Below are 22,844 nucleotides of genomic sequence, written 5' to 3'. Positions count from 1 at the left end.
GGACGACACTGAAACAAAGAAGTGTAAAAGAAGGGGATGATCGCAACGAAACGAGATTTGAGGGAAAATCACCGGTTACTCGCAGCCGTGGATCGTCGATCGATCGATCGGGGATTAACGGACCGATAAAGTGCTAGGAGTGCGCAAATCACCGGTTCTCCAACGGAGAACCGTAGAGAATGACCGCAAACTACCAATCATAGCGTGCAAGAACGCGTACGAGCCGCCTTGGTGCACACATGTTCCCATTAATAGAACATCGTCTCCGTGTAGTACGTATTTTAAGGTGCGTTTAAACCAAGTGAGGTCAGAGACAGAAATTATATTGAAAGGGTCGAGCCTATATGTTAGCGAAATGAGACGTAGACTTGCTTGGTCTAAAGACACCTTTAAGCGTCAGCAGTTCATTGAGTCAGGCCTAAGTACAGCGCATACCAGTGCATCGAGCGCATGTGCCTGATGCGTCATGGGCACGGGTCTCGCTCTCTCCTTTTTCCTCCTTTGCCCTCCGTTCGCGTAACATCCGTATGTACATACTTCCGTACGCGTGAAACATGGACTCCCTCCTATATGGCAGCACGTATGAATGAAAGAGCGGCGAACGAAGAGAGGAGCGAAAAGAGTCGCGTGACGGATTCACGTGTTCCGCGTCTATCGACCGAACCTGTCGCCTTCGTGTCCATTTTGCAGGTGACAAACGACTGGAAACTTACGCCGAAATTAATACCGGATGGGACAAGCAATTTCAAACCGAGGAAATTCTATTTCACTGTACTTGAAGAATTTTTTATTAATATTCTATAAGGAAAGTGTAGACGTTCGTTTCGTTTGGTTTGAAACGTTTAAAGTTTCATAAGTCAGAGAATTGTTATAGACTACAATGAAAAGGAGATCGAGAGATTCAGATAACCAAGGATCTCGAGGTCTGCAAATAGATAACACGGATAGCAGAGGGATCGTAGGGGACGATCAAGATCTATCTGTCAGATACAATTTCCATTGGGGGGTTCGTATCGACGATCTCTTCTATAATTTCTGTACCCATCACCGTATCTTGATCTGTTTGTACACAAACGGTGGAAAAAACGTAATCACCATTCATACAAGTGTCGCCAGGAACCGAACGTGGAGAAGTGCGTACGCCGTACACGCCAAGTGCTCGCGGTAAAGGATGGAAAGGAGGGACTTACTCACTGTACAGCGGCGTGTAGTGGTAGAGAAGCGAGGCCGGAAGTGGTTCCATCTGGCTCCCCCGTTGGTCTGACCTGTTGAACCACCTCGTGACCGGAAGTATACCATACACCTACCTACGGGCACCATGGTCGTCTCTCGTACCCGTGGTACACGCCACGGAAACAACAAAGGCTTCTTTCTACTCCGTGACACCTTATCACTACCTATAGCCCTGTTTACTCCGGTCACACCGACATGATTTCGTCCTTCTGTCAGTACACATCCTCGTTTCCTCCCTTATAAACGGCTCTTTCAACGAAACAGATTTCGTTTGAACCAAGAAAAATTGTAACCATTACTTCGAAAGTAATTTCAGAACTGTGAATGTGTACAAGGTTCGCGTAGCAATAATATGTCTCTTGGTATTCCTAAGGATCAACTCAAGTTAATATCGTAATGATATCAAGAAAATAAATGCCAAGCGAGACGATAAGGCAATGGACCGAGGGAATTTTACGAGCGAAACAGTTAGTTCGCGGGCCATAATGTTGAATTTACGATTGCACCCAGGGCACTTTGCTGGGACAGGCTGCGAAAACTAAATAAAGAGTCTGTGGAGGGGAACGGAAAGTGCGACTCGCGTCGGGGTATAATCGGGGGGAGACTTCGATTCGTGCCTGAGACAGGTCCAGGGCATTATGTTCCGTGCACAAAGGCTCGCGACGTGCAGTATGTGCACCGTAATAATCTGTCACCCTGTACACTGTGCCACGTATACGTATACATATACTCAGACACTTTTCGAGGGGTCGAACAAGGGGTGTGGCGTTCAACGCACCCCATCAAGTCTCGCAATGGAGTGACGTCAAACCGGTCTAGGAGAGATTTTCGCGTATCACGGCGAAGAAATGTTCGCCAAAAGTTTTCGGGTGAAGAGTAATTTTTTAAGACCTTGATAAGCCAAATTTTTAATTTTTATTAGAAATGAACGAAATTGATCGATACATGCTTAAGTAGTCATTTCAGTGTGGAAGGATCACTGAATCATGTCCTACAGCATAATTTCCTCTAAGGCAGAACGAGGACCAACCCCTCGGTATAATCAAATTAACGGGTGCAGCGGCCGGTGTACAGCCGAGGCGTGTATCGCGACTTAAGCGATTCGGGCCGGCAACTCGCTCGCTCTCTTATTCTCGTGCAGCGCGTTTCGCGCCGCGTAAGAAGCGTAATACGCTTAAAAAGAAAGGTATGACGTCACTTTGGAGATGGCACGCGGCGCGTGCCGTAGGATGGGGTACGAGAGTTATCGTGGCTCGTGGAACAGAGACGAGAGACAGGAGCAGGGGAGTGTAACCGGTGCAACGTCGGGAGGTCGAGGGGAGGCATAAGGGCAGAAAATGGAAAGAGGAGGACGAAGAGTACGCGGCTAAGCAGCCAAAAGGGGGTGAGGCGGAGGACGACAGGAGAGAAAGAGGGAAGACAGGCGCCTCGAGGAGTCTACAACAGACAAACAGGCAGGCAGGCGAGCAGGCAAAGCGAGCGGGCAAGAAGTCCGCACGAGTGCGGCTGGGATGTCGTACAGGGGCCATGGTACAGTGGCGTGGTGGGGGTGGGCGCGTGCAGCCGGCCTGCGCCTGCAGCTGCCTCTTTTACCATCCCCTTCCTCCTGGTGACCCCTTGCCCAAGTTTCCCGTACCCCTCTAGAGCTCCACACGACGTGCCACCGGCGCAGCCGCTACCCACCACCCCTCAACGTTGGCCAACCCCTCCCTACGGGGGCCCGGCGGGACCACAATTATAAGTAGGGGTGCTCCCGGCTTACTACCTCCAGTCGAGGGTTGCACGCCGTGGTGTAGACGCGCGGACACGTAACGCGTCGTTCCATAGTTGGAAGCGCACGCGTGTAGCGTTCAAACGTTCAAACGGCAACAACGGAGTCTGTAGTTTGTCACGCTTCGCTATCCAAGGATAATTCTCGTTCGCTCTTTCTATCCGTCTTGTCGCAGAGTCGGAGAAACGGAGATAGATAATTGAGAGCATTATAGAGGTAGCTTAGAGCACTCAGTTCGAGGCATAGCTCTTCCACGCGATTATCACGCGAAACCAACCGAAGATCGGACTCGCCATCTGCCGATCGCGCGCTACCAGTGTCTCGTGAACAGTTAACAGTGGTTCCCGGAGAGTGGCGCTAGTGTTGCCTGTTAGTGGCGCGGAACTGTACGATATATACAACATATACACACGTTCGAGGGAACGAAGGATAGGTGTACGAGTTTAACGAAGAACACGCATCGAAGCGGGATCTCTCTGTGTACGAACGTATACGCACACGAATTGGGACGAGTACTTTCACAAAGGAAAATACGGACGCATCTCTGAATCCAGTAATATTTCAGCTACGGAGTACTAGTGCTTCTCGTACCGGTTCTCTCTACAGTGTCTGTCCTTCTTCTACGTCCATTCCCGAAAACGGTTTTCCCTCTGTCGGGTTACGAACCCGCAAGCACATTGACTTTCCCGTTCGACTTTGACTCGTCGCACACGCCTAAGGTATCTCCACCTTCGCTTCTTCACTACCACCATCGCCCATTCGACCACCACCCTTCTCTTCTTCCTCCTACTCTTCTTCGTCCGCCACCACCACTGTGACCACCACCACCGTCACTTCTCTCGTGGTACTCTTACCGGCGATCGCCGAGGGAATATTCCTCACGGTTCGTCGACGGCCAGTCAGTGCGCGGCGACTCGTCGTTGTTACGACGGTTGGCGAGGAGGAGAGTGTTGTATACGTGCCTTTTTCGTGGAAAATTATGCTCGTGGCGGATCGTCGTGCTCCTCGTCGACGTAGTGGCTCGTGTACCGCGAACGAACGCTCAACACGAGCGTAGTTTATCGGATCTTTTTTTTTTAATACATCGATCGAGCTTCGAAGAGCTGACGGATAATAACCGAAGTTAAGATAATTTAAAGAAGTCACCGAGATTCCCACGGTTGGAGGCTGAGGGATAAGAAAACCCCAGAGACGCAGATACACTTTGAAGTATCGTCTAAGGAATAGACACAGTAAAAAGAGAGAGGCGTCGCTTGGAGGATCAGCGAAACCAGTGTGTCTTTCATAGATCCTACGCGCAACAGTATTTCCATCCCGCGAAACCCTGTTGGACGAAGCTGTTTTACGACCACGTTCGGTGTCCCACGGATAATGGAATAAAGTGTGTCACACAGTGTTCAGTGATCGCGCGTGATTTTCTGATAATCATTTCTCACGGCAACCGGTGATAACATCCTTCCCATCGGATATATGGAAATAAATGTATAAATATACGGCAGCATCATTTCTTCATTCTTAGTGTTCTTGAATACAGTGTGCTACGGACCAGCGGAGAGAAGTGACCGCGTCAAGTCATCCCGCGAGTTAGCTTACGTTCGATCAATCGATTTCGATTTTCCCAATCGTTCACGTTTTATCCGTACCGGTTTCCCGCGCGAGAGAAATACGGAACGCATTCGTCCGGGCAAAGGTTCCGTTTTGTACGATTAGACGAGGATTAATAACGTGTGTCGGTGGTCTCCGATACGGTAGCCGGTAGGTACCACTCAGAGGTACGGTGGCTATGCAGTCTCGCGAAACTACGGCGAGGAGGTAACGCCGACCAGCACGCCAGAGCACCACGGTCCACACACTTCCGCCGACAAAAGCACCCGGCGGCGTGTAAACATCGAACGAAACAACGACCAAACATGTGGACCACGATGCTCGTGTGGACGGCCGCCGTCGTGCTTCTTCCAGCACCCCGAGCGGTAAGTCTTTTATTATTTTGTCGGTTATTTTCCTTCATCATCTCCACAGTATAATGCGAATACATGCGAGACTAAATAGCCCTAAATAACTCTTTCTGCGAACTTAAACCAAGAATATTCGCCACGTGCTTACGTGTATTTTGAATTCAGACAAGCTTTAAACCCTGCAAATTCATGTTTACCTTTACCTACTCGAATACACGATTGATAGTAATTTTATTGACAGTATACAACATTGAAGGATTGTATAAATTCGAATTCTAAGAAGTACGTATTACAAAGTAGGTTTCCTTGTCCAGCGGCATTGTTTTTCCGAATTTTGAAGACGGAATGAGATTTCGTGGAAATTCTTTGAACCAGTTGAAGTTTGTTTAGGCGCGGACGTGTGAAATCGGTCGAAAAATTAAATGCCTTTTCATCTTCTTTTTCTTTTTGTTTCGCGGCCTTCCGAAAAAGATGGTCCGCCGCTCGTGTTCTTAGAAATATTTCTTCTGTTTATTTTCGGAGACGTTGGTAAGTCGCCGGTATACAGCCGGTTGCAAAACCATTTTTCTTTTTTTAAACTTTCGAATCTTTGCGCACCATCTAAATATCTCTCGCATGTATTCACTATCAATTTACTTTATGCAAGCCTCAATCCTGTCGCCTGCACGAAAACTGTAAAATATTGTTTTGTCTCGCTACCTATAAATCACCATTTCGATTCGTGTAAAATATAGAATTTCTGAAAAGTATCGGAATCGTGATAGATCGGCCGACAGTAACTTTCGAGCGTTGTAATTACATGCAGGATTCTGAAATCGTACAAAGTCATGAGAACAGATTTCGGCGTTAGAATCAGGACTCGGTTTCAGACATTGTCCAACAATTTTTATGGATCGTCAACATTGTACCTATGAGACATCGGTATCGGCTGTTTTCATAGGCTACGTATGAGTGAACGAAGAATTTTGTCAACGGCTCGTAATTCACGATCGCGTGTGTCGTCGCACGAGGAACAGGAAGAGAGAGAAATACGTTTGTCAACCGTGTGCGATAATCGTAGCCGACCTTCGCCGCTGTCGATGAATGGCGCGATGTTTTGGTTCGGGGATACCGGGAGATGTATCTGGTTTGTCAAACCGGTCGTAAGCTTTGTTGGTATTTATGGTAAAAACGATGACATGCCATCGATGGCCGCGTTCGTGATAGAAGCTCATTCTCTTTTTCTCTTTGTACTCTATATATTTACCCCGTCCACCCGTTCGGCGCGCACGAGCGCGGACGCCACCGATATACATTCTACCGCGTCTAATTAAGTACTTGCGTAAGTGCGATCAGGGCTTATATTTATCCAGTCGAACGCTATATCAGTGAATGCTTGTGCTCGGTACGCGATCGACCCATAAGAATGCTTTCCAATTTTAACTCGCTCGTTAGATCCGCTCTTTTTATGTCCTTCAAAAGCATTCCACGTTATCTCGCAACAGTGTTCCATAGAATTCGCTTGGTTATCATATTTCGATTCGCGATCGATTTCTTTTAGCAAATAAAGCTCCTTAGACATTGTATAATCGAACAGCGTTGTATGTATCTCGGTTGCGTGTGAGATTGCTTTACGTTTCTTTTTCACGTGCTAGTCACCGCGAGCTCGAGTGTATTCTTCCTGGGAGAGCTGTTTTTTTCATTCTCCCTTTTCGTTTCTTTCTTTCGGGATCCCTGTCTCTTCGTGTTCTTCTCACATCGCCTCGCGGTCTTCTTCCCTCTTCGTCCAACATGCCTCGAAAGGCACCCGTTGAAAGAAGAGAAAACCAGCGGCAACAGTACTCGACGGGCGTACAACAAACTCTAAATCTAGATCCACTCTTTTAGAAGTGTCTAGCTTCTTCGTCTGCGTTTCAGCATCGCCGTTTGTACGAACGGGACCACAACACGTATTTCTTCCCGATTGTGCATAACTCACTGTCCGACCTTCGTCCATTTGAAAATTCATAGTTCTCTCAGGTTTTAAACCCGATGTCCACTTGTATCATATCGCCGTTCCATATCAAAATTTACTTTTATTATTACTGCACGGTATCATTAGATGATACGCTGATACGATACAACTGAATACCGTGCTGATACGACGCGCGTATTGGGACGCGTTGAAATTATGCAGCATAACGGGTTAGCACGGTGCCCGAAGGGTTGTCCGTGGAAAATTGTTTTGTGACGAAATAACGCCGGTTGTATCCGTAAATAGTCGGCGGCGGCCATTCCCGTTCCGAGAATAGCGCTCCAGCGCGCCAAAAATGAGAATTCCTCATCGAGGTCCGTACACCGAACGCGTGTTACCTCTAACCTGCTCGGTTTTACGATGTGTAATGAGAGAGACACTCCCGTAGGTAAACGTTCTTCGATCGCGAAACACTGCATTTCTGTTTTACGTTTTTTCGGAAAAAAAACAGCTAGGACTATACATTAGTATGTCGAATAGATGGTATCAAGTGGTTGAAACGTTTTTGTACTTTCTCACCGGTTGCAAAAATGGAACTTTTTCCACCGTGAGTAAAGACAACGAAATTCGAAGATCGGGATGGACGGTAGTAGTATAATGGACGCACGGAAGAAGGCCGAGATCGTAAAACGATCCGCAGTCTCGATAGTGATGTTGGGGCGCTCCTCTCGTTCACGTGAGACGCGATCCTATATGTATAAGTTTTGCCCGGCTATACAATGTCTCGTGGGAAGGCTCTTCTCGCTCGTTCGCCGGCCGCCACTGTGTACGTGTTTACGCGCACCTGCAAGCATGTGCGCGGGCACACAGCTGCGGGCCATTGTCCATCGGTGGTCAAGAACTCCTCGTCGTCGAAGAATGGGACGACGAAGGAGAGTTAGGATGAAATGTTGACGCATCGTTATTCTGTTTACACTGGATACCGTCACTGGCGAAGAAAAATCACCCCCTCGAGGTTGCTACTTGAAGCGCGAATCACTACCCTTTACACACCCTCTTACGTAAAGGTCTTCGCGGAATAGTAACGTAAAGTGAAGACCTGTGTTGCGACAAAGTAACGTTTCATTCCTTCTGAATATCACAAAATTTCAATTTGTTTCACTGAAATCACTGGGGTTCTTAAAAGGTTTATTTGTACTATCGACGAGCTGGTCAAAATGAAGGTACATCGTATTGTACATAATATATTAATAAGTATTGTACATCTCTTTAAAAATTCGCTTCCAACTAATCCAACACGAGCACAGATATAAATTAATTAGGGACAACGACGAAACGTGTTTAAACGGTTCGTCAATAACGTAAATGGACCTTACTTCGAGCATAAGATTTTTACAGCACGATGAACGAATAGACGGAGAGCGTCGAGTCGCATAGCGTCCTATAGAAAGGGTTAATACGTTTACGACTGGTTTCAAGAGCACTTTCTTTTTTACTTTGGGCGAAAACGCCCCTCGTGTTTCGCAGCACGCGTGGCGAAATGTCCATCTGCGCCTCTAACCCCTCTCTCTCTCTCTCTCTCTCTGCGCCCCTTTTTTTTTCTCTCGCCGCGAGCTTCTCTGCTCGCGCCAGGAAAAAAGACCACGCTTTTTGTTAGGTCACTCGCTCGCGCGCGGATATCTGTGCTCCTCCTGGGAGACGTGCAGTGCACACGCTTGCGCAAAAACCCGTTCACACACGTGCTAGTCTGACGCGGCATGGCGTGTCCTCTTCGTCGTCAGGGCACGAGACGACCCCCGACATCGAGGGAGTGTTCGCCAAGTTTGTTTGTCGCCAAGGAGATTCGTCGTTTCTCTTATCGTTTCTCGACGGTTCGTGGAAACAAGTAAACACAGGGTGTAGAAAGTCACACTGGCGGTAGCAGATTTCCGACGAAACGATCCTCATTCCTTACTTTTCCTATTCCCTGTAATAATCTTACGCGATGCACTATAATCAATCTGAAATTCATTGCGTACTAATAAAGAATTTATAAAATTGTAATAGAATTTTAATGGAATTCGTTTGTTTCAGGTAAACGCCTCTGGGGTGTTCGAGTTGAAGCTGAAATCATTCGTGAACGAGTACGGAAAGGACAGCCTGGGCAAGTGCTGTTCAGGCAGCACTTCGAAGACCGGCGAATGCTCAGGCGTTTGTAAGACCAGGTTCAGGGTCTGCTTGAAACAATATCAAGTGAAGATCGACACGACGACACCGTGCACGTATGGCGACGTCGTCACACCCGTTCTCGGCGAGAACATTGTTAACCTAGGCCCGCACGTAACCATACCGAGTTTCACCAATCCCATCAGATTTCCGTTCGACTTCACGTGGCCGGTGAGTGTCTTACATGTAAAACCCTTCTACTTTAATCGTTTAGAATTATGGAGCAGAATAGTATTTGCTCAAATATTTAGTGCGTTTTGATATGATTAAGGATGTATAGATTGCGGGCTTTTATGCGAAGTAAAATTTAATTCGTGATGACAATTTGAAAAACGTAGCATAGATTGAGAATTCTTTTATTTTTCAATGAGAACGATGGTGTGTATTACACTTTTCATATTTTGTACTTTGCATATAAATGCAATCTAAGAGTATATTTGAATATTTGACATTACTGCGTCTATCGAGTTTTGTTGTTATTCTCGATTCTAGAAGCGCATTTAAAACGACTGCATGCATTTTAAATGACTTACGATCAATCGGGGGACAAGAAAACGGAAAAAACCCATCGACGCGAAACGGAGCTCCCAACGCGATCGGATAGATACGTGAAAAATCGTATGTGCGCAGCTCTCCGCTTCTGTTTCTTCGCATTTTTCCAACCGGTCGCATTTACATATCGCGTGCATGTGTCGCGCGAAAAAATGATCGTTAACGTAAGCGGAATTAAAAAATCAGCTACGTAACGAGTCACAGAAAAAATTAATTCTATGAGCCTAGCCTATTGGGCGCGATCATGTTTTTCACACGCGTTTCGTGCCTTGAACGTCGATTAGATAAAACGTTTCCCGTTCGTTATAAAGACTTCATTTCCACCAAGTAATCTTCCACGGAGATCATAATTTTTTTTTTCCTTCGCGTCACGCTACGTAAAAGTCGTTGCATTAAATGTGAATTTGCCTGGTTCGAGTGAACAATACGTTTGATGCAATAAAATTGAGAGCGAGATTAACTTACGATTGAATGGTAATTCGAGCTTCGTTATTTATGATTGTTTTTAATAGTTCGGGTTGCGTACAGACAGCTTTTAAGTTAAAGTAAATATACATATACTGCTGCATCTCTCCGGTTTGTGTACAGTTACTCGATTCTTTGCCTCGTGTTTCGTTCGCTTCCTCGATCTTCGTCGAAGAGATACGAGCGGTCGGCGAACGCGGCTCGCAGCTTTGATCCTTGTCTTGAATAATGAACGTACGCGGAAAATGAAGACTTCTTCGTTGACTTAGCCGACACGACAGGGAGGCATGCGCGAGCTCACGCAACAGTAAAAATCATCCGTTGTCTCAGCTCCTATCTTTTCACGCTCCTGGCAAATTAACCAGAGGCACGAGTTAAGTGTTTGCATTTCGTCCAATTTTACGTGTCAACTATTCTTGATGCACGGAGACACAGATATCAATTTAGAAAATGAAACCCAGATAATGATTCGTTTGCTCCTTTAACAATAACGATATGCATTTTACTTTTGATCTTAGATAATGCTACATGTTTTTATATTATCTATTGATGCAGTTCTTTTTTTTGCATAACACCCGCAGTCTGTCGATGCGTATCAAAGGTATTTAGAATAATTAACGCAGCCGTTAGTTTTATCTAAAGTGTTATGGCAAGGTCGTAAAGTTTCCGTTAGCTGCACAAGAAGATCCCACGCGCTTCCGTTTGGAATTGATAAGGGAAAATTGAAAAGTAAATTGGCTGATTAGTCGTCGCTTCAATTTCCTTGTTTCCAAAGCAGCTGCCACTCTTCCCAGGCAGTATTGCTTAAAAATCTTGCGAACACATTGCACCTGTCCGCGGCGCGCGCGTAACCGGTCGCTCGTGTCCACCAATTAACCACGCCATGTGGATTAAAAGGAAAAAGAAGAAATCGCGAACAAGTTTAAAAATTCAGATCCTTCCTGCTTCTTCCTCTCTTCTCGCGTCCTCCGAGGAATGGCAACCCGATCACATTAAAAACAAGCGTTTTCGGTGCGTGCGCCATGGCACGGGATCACCGAACGAGCGGCAGATGGTAGCAAGAACTGGCACGAGCAAATGGGACAGACGATGGCACTTGTCTCTCCCTCCTACTGTCCTTGCTACTGCTTGCTTGTTGTTGCTTCTGTAAGTTTTGATAAACGCAGAAACCGCAAAGTTTTCAAGTCCAATGATGCACGTAAATCGACGTGAGTCAATAAGAATAATTATGTGCAATGATTAATTATTGCTTGACCTCATCAATCAATAAATTTTATATTTAAAAAATTATTTATTAAATGAATGAATTTTTGTACTTTGATAAATTAATACTTCCAAGACTGTTTAGTAAATATTGGTTTATTTCATATTATTTTATGACAGCGTTAGATTTTGTATTGCTTTATAAAATACAGAACGCGTGGTAGCATATATTAATTAAGTTTCTACGCCAATGTTTGGCCACCGTCCCTGGTGTACGTCAGTCCTCCCGTCGCTTTTCGCGTACTTGTGCCTATGAGACGCACTGCAGGGCCACTGGCAGATGGCTAGGCCTTTTGTGCTTCTACACTTCCCTCGTAATCTCTCTCCAGGTCTCTCTCTCTCTCTCCCTCTTGGGACCAGTCTGTTCACCGTCCTCGTCTTCGAGGCTCTCTCGCGGTCCGAGTTAAATTTACTAACCCATATGGCGTTCCTCGCGCCACCTCAGCACCAGTACCCTCCGCCTGGCTTCAAAAATCCCCGACGGCTACCGTTTCTTCGTTTCCCATCGCTTTACGAAAATCCGCGTCGATCTTACTCATTCTGTTCATCAAATCCCGGGTCAGTTTATTTTCTCATCCAGTAGATCTTTTCCTCGACCGATCCGGTTGTTGATCTGTTCTCTGTCCACTGGTACTTTCGACGCCGGTATCGAGGGCCGATATTACAAGCTATATCGAGCCGGCGAAAGGCTGCGCCAAGACAGGAACTCTTCTCTGGGAAGAAAAAAAAAAAGCGGTAGACGTTCTCGGAAGAGAAACTGGCAGGAATCCTGCATGTGGCAGAAGCGAACCTTTGAATCGGCGCGAGGTAGCCGTGCTCTCTCGTGCGTTGCTGCGACGCCGAGGAAAAGGAATACACATAGGCGGCGTCGTGACGTGTAATCGCTGTTCAGAGTGCCAGATTTATTTTCGTTGAAGTCGGTGCGCGAGAATGAGCTCCCACGTCTGGTAAAAATTGAGGACCCTTGCTTACGTGCATCATCTCCACAGACGTCGAATCTGTACTAAACCGCCGCCTACTGCGAATAGACTAGTTTGTTAATCACTGTCAGCAGTCTGCGGAATTTGATGCAGAGTTAAGATTTCTCGATACCAGTATTTTAAAATGCCCGATCTGTTTAATATTTTATAGTAGGACAGTGATAACGTGGAGTTAAAGTTTTGCTTGATGATCTTCAGATATCTTTAATCTCCCACGAGACATGCGAAATCTTTCATTAGCCTGAACGAGTCCGGCACCGGAAACAAGTTAATTACAGGTGTTAGTGAGAACCTCGGTGCACAGGAGAAAACGCAACAATGTACTATTTATAACAGTTTGTCGGAGCTGCGTGGCATTTTTCGTTCGACATGAATCCTCGCGAGTTTCCACGGCACGACGCGATCGGCACGGCGGCGTGCTGGATTCCTTTTCTTGATTACGTTGCGTGTCGGCCGATGAACGGGAGATAAAGGAGGCAAGGATTACCGAAAGTTAGTCGGGGAACGTCGAGGTAGAACATTGCCCGGTTGCGCAAACGTTGTTTGTCTGGGGTACGCGTGTCTGCCGTTAATTAAGAGACTGGAAAAGACAGAAGAGGCACCGTGCCTGATACACGTAAACGTAACCTTCGCCTGGTCGCATCAAGATCGAGAGTCAAGCTCTTTTCCCGTCCTTCTCCTCGGGTTAATTGCTCCACGTTGCGCGCACCGCGCGCTGTTAGTTGCGAGACTTATTAAAACAGCACGATCTACTCGCGACAGTGCGGCTACTGTGCGAGAACTCGCTCGTTTTTCTCGGAATTTCACTAACCGTTTCGATTCCTAATTACAATACTCGAATTTTTGAAAAATCAATCACACCGTCCGATATTCGTGGATGAGATAATAAATAATTCGAAACGCCGAATTCTGTGCACGTTCTTCACGTGTCAACTAACAATTAGAAAGTCGCACGGGTTTTGTATGAACGGTTTCGAAAAATTTTATTTATTACTTCTTATCCTGTAATTTCTTACCGGCGGTTTTTTACGGTAACGCGAAGCTCATTGTCGCGCTCACAAAGATGATCGGGCTTTTCGGGGAACGATTAAAAAATTCCTTTCTCTCCCTTACATCCTTCCTGTGTCCGCGGTCCACAAAGCGAACAGGGCATCGTACATACTCGAGGATCGTGGGTACCGAACAGGTAGGGGGGGACAGAAGGAGAGAGAAAAACGTGGAGCGAGGAAAAGGTAGAAAGGAAACGAATGAAAGGCTCGCGACGGAAAGAGACGACCGAAGATAGAGACGGAGAGGAAGCATGTAGGTGACACACACATATACGTTCGCACGTGAGGTCCAGTCGAAGGTAGGGAAACCGACGAGCAGGAGAGAAAGGTGGGACCGAAAGAGACGGAGGATCGTGGTCCCACGGCCGAAAAGGCTGCGTGATTCGCGTCCCAGACGAAGGAACACGCGGAGAAGGGCGTCGGATGAATGGCTGACTCGGGTGTATATACGCCGATGCGCGGCTTCCACGACGTGAAACGTTTAGCATAAATTACGACTTAGACAGAGGGAGTGAGGCAGTGGACTATGTGCCGGCTGACCGATACTCCGTATATGTATACCAGAGTCAACGCCGCGCGGTTTTTGTCGCTTGCCGGAGACACTCCAGGGATTCGGTGAAAGTTTCGCAAGTTCTTCAGCGAGAAAACGTTGACAATTTCGTTAGAAAAAGGTCGATGCTTCCTCTTCTGAGAAAACTGTGTACTCTCACTGGATACGCTCGAGTTGATCATTTGGTGAACCGATTCTTCAAGTAATAAGGGATAACTATTAATTCTGCATCGCTCGCGGCACGATTTGAATAACCGTATCGTCGCATGTTATTAGCAGATGAGTTTGAGCACGTTTGTAATCATTAGCCGGTGCGAAACGCTCTAATTAGTTATTCTGCTAATTAAATTTTGATGGTTAATTAGCGGTCGTGTTTCCCACGATCGGGACAATGCTCGCCCCGAGGCGCCACCCGCGGGACAGGTTTTCCCTTCATTCAGTTGATTCAACTCTCTCGACGCGCAGGTATCGATTCGAAACTATGCATACCACTCGGCAGATACGGTGCGTGTGCATCGCGTAGAAAGGAAGACGCAACGGGACGGAAAAGAGGTCAATCGCGGGCGGGTTCTAAAGATACTGCAGTCTGAAATTATGCACCGGGTCTAGCAATAAGCTACAGAGTAACACTCAGAATGGTTCGCTTCGTCTGCCTCGCGTTTCACTTCATCATACTATCATCGCGCTATAAAGAAAACAGAAATTTGACACGGAACATGTACCACTCGGTCTCTAAAGTAGCGGATCTGTCAGAATAAGTTCGTGGACCAAAATATTAAATTTGTAGAACCGAGAAATACGTATAATATTCCACTGGGAGATTGCTGAAAAAGAAGCAGGAAAGAAAACGCCGGTAGAAATAGTAAAACGACTTTCTGTCCCGAGGCCATCTTTTTTGCGAATGCAGCTAATGTCTAACTTCGCTTCTGGTTCTGACACAGATACGTAAACGTATATCTGCCCCACCGTGTGGCCACGACACGTGGTCAGGTACACCATCAGCTGATAGACCGGCTGTCAAAGCTTATTAATATGTTCGGTGGAACGCTGCGACCCGTTCACGTGTTCATCATTCCGCTCTTTTGTCTGGCCCGCTTCAATTTTAGTCAAGCTTTTTGCCCTCTTTTTTGTAACACTTCTTTTCCTCCTTTCTGTTGGTTTTTATAATTGCGGTCTATGAGCATAATCCTTTAAGAAGTAATTGAGTAAACATGGCTTTGTAATTTTACTAGAGTGGATATTCCATTTTGCTTAAGGTGATCCCGATTTGTAAAGTTTGTTTAAATAATGAGTTACATAGAGCAAACATTCAATCTTATATATTTACTCGCAATTTTCTTCTGTTACCCGATCGCTGCTTTTTATTTATCCGGTTTTTCGCGTCCGACCATTTGTTGGCGATCGCGGATAGATTGTACGTCGGTTCTCTCTGTCCTAGCACGTTTCACTTTTTGCAGGTCCGCGCGTTTTTCCCCCCTTCTTCTCTCTGCCGTACGGAACCGCGGATAGAGCGAATGCAACACAATGCGTAGAGCAATTCCACGACGGCGACATCGGGTTTATGTTTGTGTTCCGGTGCAATAAATCGGCGACGCGCGATTCCATTCGCCGGTCGCGTCCGTTCGATCGTATCCCGTTGAATAATTGAATAGATTGGCGCGGGAAATAGAAACTCGACAGTAATATCGCGATCCAACGGACCCGCTGAAATGTATCCATCGATCAACCCTGTTCTTTCTCATCCCGAATCGAAAAATAATTTAAATTACCAAATAAAACTGCGAACATTTTTATTTAATATATCGAGACTCGAGATGTAGCAGGTGGAACAGCGTGCTAATTTTTTTTTTATTGTTTTATGGCAGTCAGTGTAAAATAATTTGGGAGAGAAAGGGTTAATGGAGGAACGGTTGCTCGCGCTCGAGTTAAAGAGGGACTGTGAAAGCGTGACTTTTGTTCGCATTACTCGAAACGAGGAAAGGAACGAATAAAATTATTCGGTTCGTGTAATAATCCAGCGCAACGAGTCGCAAATTAAAACGCACGCTCGCTCCCGCGTTCGCTTGCCTGCATTGCGAGTCGGCGAGCAAAATTGCTACAACTTTGCGGTAATGATCGGTTCGAAATTAACTTAACATTTTATTATTGGTTTTAAAGAAAATTGCTTCTTCTTGAAGCGTAATTACACGTTTCGTTGCTCGCTAATTTTCACCTGCAATATTGTTCAACTTGATCAAGAAAAAACTACGTACTATGTTCTTCGTAAAAGGAAACTCGAATAATTCATTGATTACACGTATTAATTATTTCTCTCATTACACAATTATTAACAGACACATGCAAATATGTTTTCTTTGTGAAATCAGTAAGTCCAAGAATCACTTGACGTTCTCGTCGATCAGAATTTTATAGCCTTATCATTTAAGACGTGTAGGATGTTACTTTCCATTGGTAATGCGCGTAGCCCAAAGTCTAGGGAGTCGGACACGGTGTTCTCGCTCGTTATCCTCGGTTTCCTCTTCCTCTTTTCGACGAAGAATGGAGGCCACGAAAATTTCTCCATGCGGAAATGCCACGCTTCTCGAGCGCGAGACCGCGCAAACTTCCTCATCTACAAGCTCGAGACGTTAAAGCGTGAATGGTTAAAAATAGAACCGCTAGCTAGGACGACTGGCTTTCCGCCTCCACCGATGCCAGTTTTTTCTTCCTCATCCGACCCTTTTTATAGCCCCTCTTACCTAATCGATGACGCTTCGTCAATTAACCTATCAACCAGGAAATTCGAGTAAACGTAAACTTGGTCCTTATGGTGATCGTTTCAAGATTTGAATGAATACTCGTAGAAAGATTAGTGGACGATTAATGGTTCGAATTAAAAAATTCATATCCAGCATAATTACACATTAACGCGAAGATATTTACTAATGACTTAATTAAAAAAATGTATATAATATAAAGTGTATGCAACCGGTTGGAGGGATATCGCGTTTTCCCAGGGCGATTCGAAAAGTTCCGGCTCCTCTTTCCACAGTGAATCATGCAGCAGCTCGAGCCTCGATAACCGAATCGCGTCTATAATCTTGGACGTAGCACGCAGCATAATCGCATCAACTACTACCTGTTCTTTGCCGATGATTAATGCCTGTAGGAGATCGTGATCAAACGAAATTTTCAACAGCCGTTTGATAAAAGTTCACCGCAAGAATTTGCTCGAAAAATCAGTTTCTTTAGATATGGCTGTCTATCAGGATTAGATAAGAAAGAGGAAGCGTTCTTGTATCATGCGAGAAAAAGGGATATAGAGGAGTTGCAGAGAGGAACGGAAAGAAGGGAAAGGAGTTGAGGCGACGCGACGAATAAAGTCGGACTGAAAGAGAGAAGAACGAGACGAAAGAGGAGCACGAGGCCGAGAAAGAGCGATGAGCGAGCGCGGGAGAGCGGAGAGAGAGGAGAGAGAGAAGGTGGAGGTATGCTGCGCAGCCGTGGGAACCGACTGTCGCGAGTGAGCGAGCCCTCTCTTTCGTTCTCTCTTTTCTGTGAGCCGGTTTCCCGGTCCTCTCGCTCCCGCACCATCGAGCTTCGTTCATTCTATCCTCGTTTCTCTGTCCGTCGAACGCGGAACGGGCTCGGACTGTTTCTCTTCCTTTTCATCATTCAGGTTTCTCCTCCTGTGCGCACATACGCACGTAAGTCGACGCGTGTCTCTCTTTCCCTCCCGTTTCCTTTTCTCACTCTCGACATTACTTTACAGCACATTTTTTCCACGCATCTTCCTTTCCTTCGCATTTCTTCCCGCATAGAAATCCGATGAAGATAGCTTCGAATCCGAGATAAAAATAGCCCAGATTAGATTCGAATTATTATATGGATATCGTGAAAGCATAGGAAAACGTTTTGCCCAGAGACAACTTTATAGATATTTATTATGCTTATAAGCGGAGAGTGTATATGCGTGTTTTCTGTGCAGAGCCGTTGTTCTCTCTTTCTCCCGATCTTTGTTCCCTTTCTCTCGTCATTCAGGTACTCGGATAGGTCGGTTCTCGTCCCGTTTCGTCGCGGCCACCGAACACACCCAACACATTGTTCTTAGGATGCCTATGCCGGAGCTTTTTCAGCTTTTTGTCGGCTTAATTCCGATCCCCCTAATAAATTAGCGGCCGATCACGGTGGCATTTGTCTCGTGGACAATTTATTTCCTTCCACTGACTCGCTTCCTCCAGGGTCCCTTTCCCCACCCGTCCCGTCCTTCCCGCACCTTCTTCATCGGCCTCTGCTTCGCCTCGCTTTCGTCCTTGCCGCGAGAGAAAAGGGCGGTCTGCTCTCTGCCTTCCTTCAACTCTCTCTCTCTCCCCTTCGATCGGCCTTACACCTTCCGCTACTATTTCCCTCCCGTTTTATCCTCGTCTTTCCATCTCCATTTCACGGTGAACGGATGGGACTCCTCTCGAGGGCCAAGGTATACCGCGGAATTCACGCTGGAACTTTCTAACGTGTACTCGCATGTGATATACCTGACGGTCCCTTGGCCCTCTTTCTTACCTTTTCGTTCTTTTCCCGGTGACAAATTGTCCTGTGAATCCACAGGGATATATCGAGTAGAGAAATCGCCGCGGCTCGCCGTTTTTTGTCCGCTCGCCTCGCATACTTTGAGAAACTTTGCCTAAGATTCTTTTGTCCCTCACGAAATTAACCGACTAATAAATCTCGATGCTGAAAAACTAGTCGAAGTTTCGAGTACACGTTCCCAAATGGTTCATTTTGTTAACACATTTGAAGACCGAGTAATTTTAGAGAAACTGTCTTTAGTAGATGCAGATGATACGTTTTTTTATTTACTAAAATGATACAGCGTTTGCGTCTACGTGCGTGCTTGATACGGAAACTAATTGTAAATAACACAATTGCTGCGTTAACGGTTTGGAATACGTGCCGATATAACGATTGTGTATCGACGAATTCGCAATTAATTATGCTAATTTTGACTCATCAATTTTCGTCTGATCTCGCTCGGCAAATAGAGATCAAAATCTGCCTCTGATATTTGATTATCCACTTTGCGCAGCACGATGCATCGGCATTTGCGTATTCCCCCCAAGGAACACGAGCGGGAGTTTTCGATTACGATCATAACAGGACGGGATGTTCACCTGATGCCCGCGGATGTGTAAACATATCGTGTCCTATTCGTCACGTGCCATCCGCAAATCGTGGGTAAATCGTTGGGTGTTAAAGAAAAAAGGGAATGGTCACACGCGAAACGGGATTTCTCACGTGACTTGGTGCCAGGTCATCTCTGAATAATGAAATTGTTCCCAGTGCTGCGTCGAGCACGTTGCCGGCTCGTTTACGCGAATAGGAACGGCGAACGATGATGACAGAGAGGCCGGATATAAACATTTATTATTCACGGTGCGGCAACGACTAACGAGGTCGTGTGTAATACCAGCCGCTCCTGTCTGTCTCTTTTTCTTTCTCCTAACACCAGCAATGGGATTAAATACCTCCCAAGCACTTAGCTTCAAATTCCGCAAGTCTACAGTAGAATCTAACCAGTGCTTTATGAATCAAATCATTCTAAATCGAGAGTCCTGCTTCCTGGAGAGTTCATCCTGAAATTAATTATGTTTATCTCTTGTCGTGCACTAGAATTCCAAAAAGTAAAAGTAATACGCGCTGTTAAATCAATTAAGACATTCTTTCAGAAAACAAATTAATTTGCACAGCATTCTTGCATCGGGTTGAAAATTCATTTCAATCGATTCGTAATTATATTATTGAACTCGATCCCGTTGCTACCTAGTTTATCATGTCTCTCTGTGCATCGGCTAATATATTTCGCGTGTGTACGTGTGACGTTAATAATTAAACGTTGCATTATCGCTGCATGCACACGTACGAGGTACGGCGTGTACGGCACGTACTTATTACACAATATGCAATGTGTCAGCGCGCACGATGCGTGCGAGTGGTGCGTGTGTCGCGGCGTGGCGTGTGGGCCGCGCACGCTTTGTCCATAGGGAGGTATCGTTGCTGGATTTATGGTCGGGCGACCGATATTCACGCCCACACCCCCCTCGGTCACTTTCGCGCCTCGATTTTCTAAATAACCGAAGGAAACTGCCTTCGATTTTCCTTTCGACTTTACGTCTGTCAGTATTTCTCATCAAATCTAATTTTTAATCGCGTTCTGCTTTAAAAATTAATCGAATCAATTACAGCTTCGTTCCTACATAGTCGGTCTCATATTTTTAAAACAATTTAGAACTGTGTTAGAAAAAGAGAACGTGGAAGGGAATGGTTCGTAAATGATTTGGAATATCAATTACGAAAAGCAGGGTTAATTCGAATGAACGTAACAATGATCGCAGCGTGCGCTGGAATTAATAGATCACCGGTTGCGTGTCGGCAGAGACAAGCGTAATTTCTGTTACACAATAAGCGATCGTGTGTTGCGGTTGCAGTCCGTAGTCCGTCCCGCGTACACATGTACACAGATTCCTACTCGCGCATATATCTATATTTATACGTTCCGTATCCATATTGGATAACGCAAACAGAGACGATAACAGGTTTCCCGAGGAATGACGACAGGATTCGATTAAAACGGTATCTCTCTCGCGGCGATGTCGATCGATTATTTATTTTCGCGTCCAATTAACCCATCCGGGCTGCTGTTGACGAAGCGTAAGCAGCACGTGGCCCTCGGCACGATTTATATCCGGTCGATCGTTAGAAAGTTGAACCCTTCATACCGCGGTTGAACGAGGGGGGTTAAACTCGAGCAGAAGAGAGGGTTGACGCGTGGTCGTGCCGTTAACACGCTCCGTCGCGTCCTGGCTTTATCTGTCGTACCGCGGAACACGTGACCTCTAGTTGATTTTACCGGCCTGCCGTGGCTTTTTAAGCACGGGACACGAAGCGCACACGCGCACCCTTCTAATGCGCGGCAGGTGTGCACGTGACGCAGCCCGCCTCGCTGGAACGTTTAATTTATTGTTAATTATACGATACGCGATGGCACGCGCAGCTGCCGCGCTTTTTCGCGCTGAAACCGGGACACTTGCTCTTCGCGCTCGCCGATTCCGTAATGGATTAGGTTACTTTTAGTCTAAGAGAATTTCCAAATTCAGATTCAGTATTTAATGGTAATTAATAAGTATATATATATGTTAATTTGTATTACTCAGATTTTATCAAAGCACGTGGGAATATATAAAATATAAAAGATATTCCGAGGAGAGAAAAATTTAGCCAAATTAAAACGCGGTTGTTTCAAAGATACTTTATTAAATATAAACCAATCGAGATAGGATACCGACACGACGGGTCTCAGAGAGTAAAGCCTGTAGGCCTCCGAAACGATAGGGGTAGCGATTAAGATTAGTAACGTAGGATTAAGCCGGAATCCCGATCGAAGTTCACCAACCTCTTCTCTTTTCCCAGGGCACATTCTCGCTGATAGTGGAGGCTTATCACGACGCAGACAACACGACACACCACTCAGCCGGTAAGTAACCTTCTCCCCTGCTCGCTCGCTCTCTCGTAACTCTGTTCTTTCTCTACAATCTCCTCCTATTAAGCCTTTCCCAAAGATACTGGCTACGCGCGTGTATCTGGTCTCTGCAGCGTACGACGTGCACGCGTGTGCGTCCGTGTGTATCGGTGGCACGAGTGCTCTCTCGCACGCGTTCGCCATAAAAAAAAGAAGAGAAAAGGATGGCGCGGGAGAAAAAAGACGAACGAAGGATGAAAAGAGAGAGGGGAGGAAGGATGATATTTTAAAATTAGTCCTCTCTATGTATGGCTCTAAATGCGGGAAGGTTTCGGAAGGTTTCCGAGGCATGTGCAATCCAGCTGGGTCGTGGCCCCATGCGCATTGGGTCCGAAAACCAGTCGAGAACCCACTTCCGGTCTCGCGCACTCTGTGCACCAGCACTCCGCCAGAGACACACGTAACCTCCTCCTCCTGCTCTTCTTCTTTCACACGGCCACCGCAGCTACTTCTTTTCCTCCGAAGAGTACGGTTTCGATAGACTAAACCTCCGGCAGAGGACAGGTCGCTTCCGGTGCGGCTGCTCGTCTCCGCGGACAAATATTGCCCCCTTTTTTTCTGCTGATGCTGCGGTCCCAAGTTATCTGGTTCCCTCTTTTTGCCGTCGATGCCCTTGCCGCTTTTGACAGATCGGAAACAACGCTTCCTCCTAAGAAGTTGTTTCTCAGTGTTTACGTTGATTGACGTAAATCGATTTCTATACGATAACTTCCTTTTGATATTGTCAAGAATCGAGGAAATTGGCTCATGTCTTGCTATTGAGAAATACTCTCTAACGAAATGAGGATGAAAGGTCTTTCTCTCGTAGTCCAAACCTCTTTTTTTTTTTCCATACTCACGGCAAATTAGGATGTAGACAACATTGAATCAATAGTCGCAGCTGCTGTCTCTCCGGGTTTTCCTCTTCATATGGGTGGTTTGTTCTCTCGACCCGTTTTCTTTCAGTCGCGTTTCGTTGCTCATTACCGCGACGCGACGCGTCCACGTGCACAAAGTGGTCGGTGCCGTTGTGTCATAAGCATATAGGCGTACAGTATATAGAGTACGTACAATAACGCCAGAATGAGGGAAAGAGAAGCGGCCGGAGGCGCTAGTGTTTCCTTCCTGTGTAACCGTAGCACCTAGCTTCCAGCAACACGTCACGGTAACACGAAACCCTCTGTGGACGAGGATATGGACGTATCCTATGCTAACCCGGGCCCTCTTCTCTCGCCTATTGAACCTCTTCTACGCTAGCCGATACCTATACGTACGTACGTCGACGAGGAACGCCGGAAATCCTTGATATCTCTTCAGATCTTTCTCGTGTCATCAATCGCATTTTTCCTCTCCGCAC

General features: G+C 46.2%; 1 protein-coding gene across 1 annotated transcript in view; it reads left to right on the top strand.

Moving 5' to 3' along the window:
* The first annotated feature begins 2,999 nt into the window (after nucleotides 1-2,999).
* Delta (neurogenic locus protein delta) overlaps nucleotides 3,000-22,844 on the top strand; it is a 44,730-nt gene continuing 24,885 nt past the window's right edge. The window contains exons 1-3 of the mRNA XM_018023143.2: nucleotides 3,000-4,974; nucleotides 8,966-9,268; nucleotides 21,400-21,463. Coding sequence (XP_017878632.1) covers nucleotides 4,915-4,974; nucleotides 8,966-9,268; nucleotides 21,400-21,463 — 427 coding nt within the window. The 5' untranslated portion in view covers nucleotides 3,000-4,914. The remainder of the gene's footprint in view (nucleotides 4,975-8,965; nucleotides 9,269-21,399; nucleotides 21,464-22,844) is intronic.

The sequence above is a fragment of the Ceratina calcarata genome, unplaced genomic scaffold (assembly GCF_001652005.2).
Source record: "Ceratina calcarata isolate Rehan_Ccalc_2016 unplaced genomic scaffold, ASM165200v1 scaffold297.2, whole genome shotgun sequence".
NCBI classification, from domain to species: Eukaryota; Metazoa; Arthropoda; class Insecta; order Hymenoptera; family Apidae; genus Ceratina; species Ceratina calcarata.
This window is presented reverse-complemented; position numbering and strand designations above follow the sequence as displayed.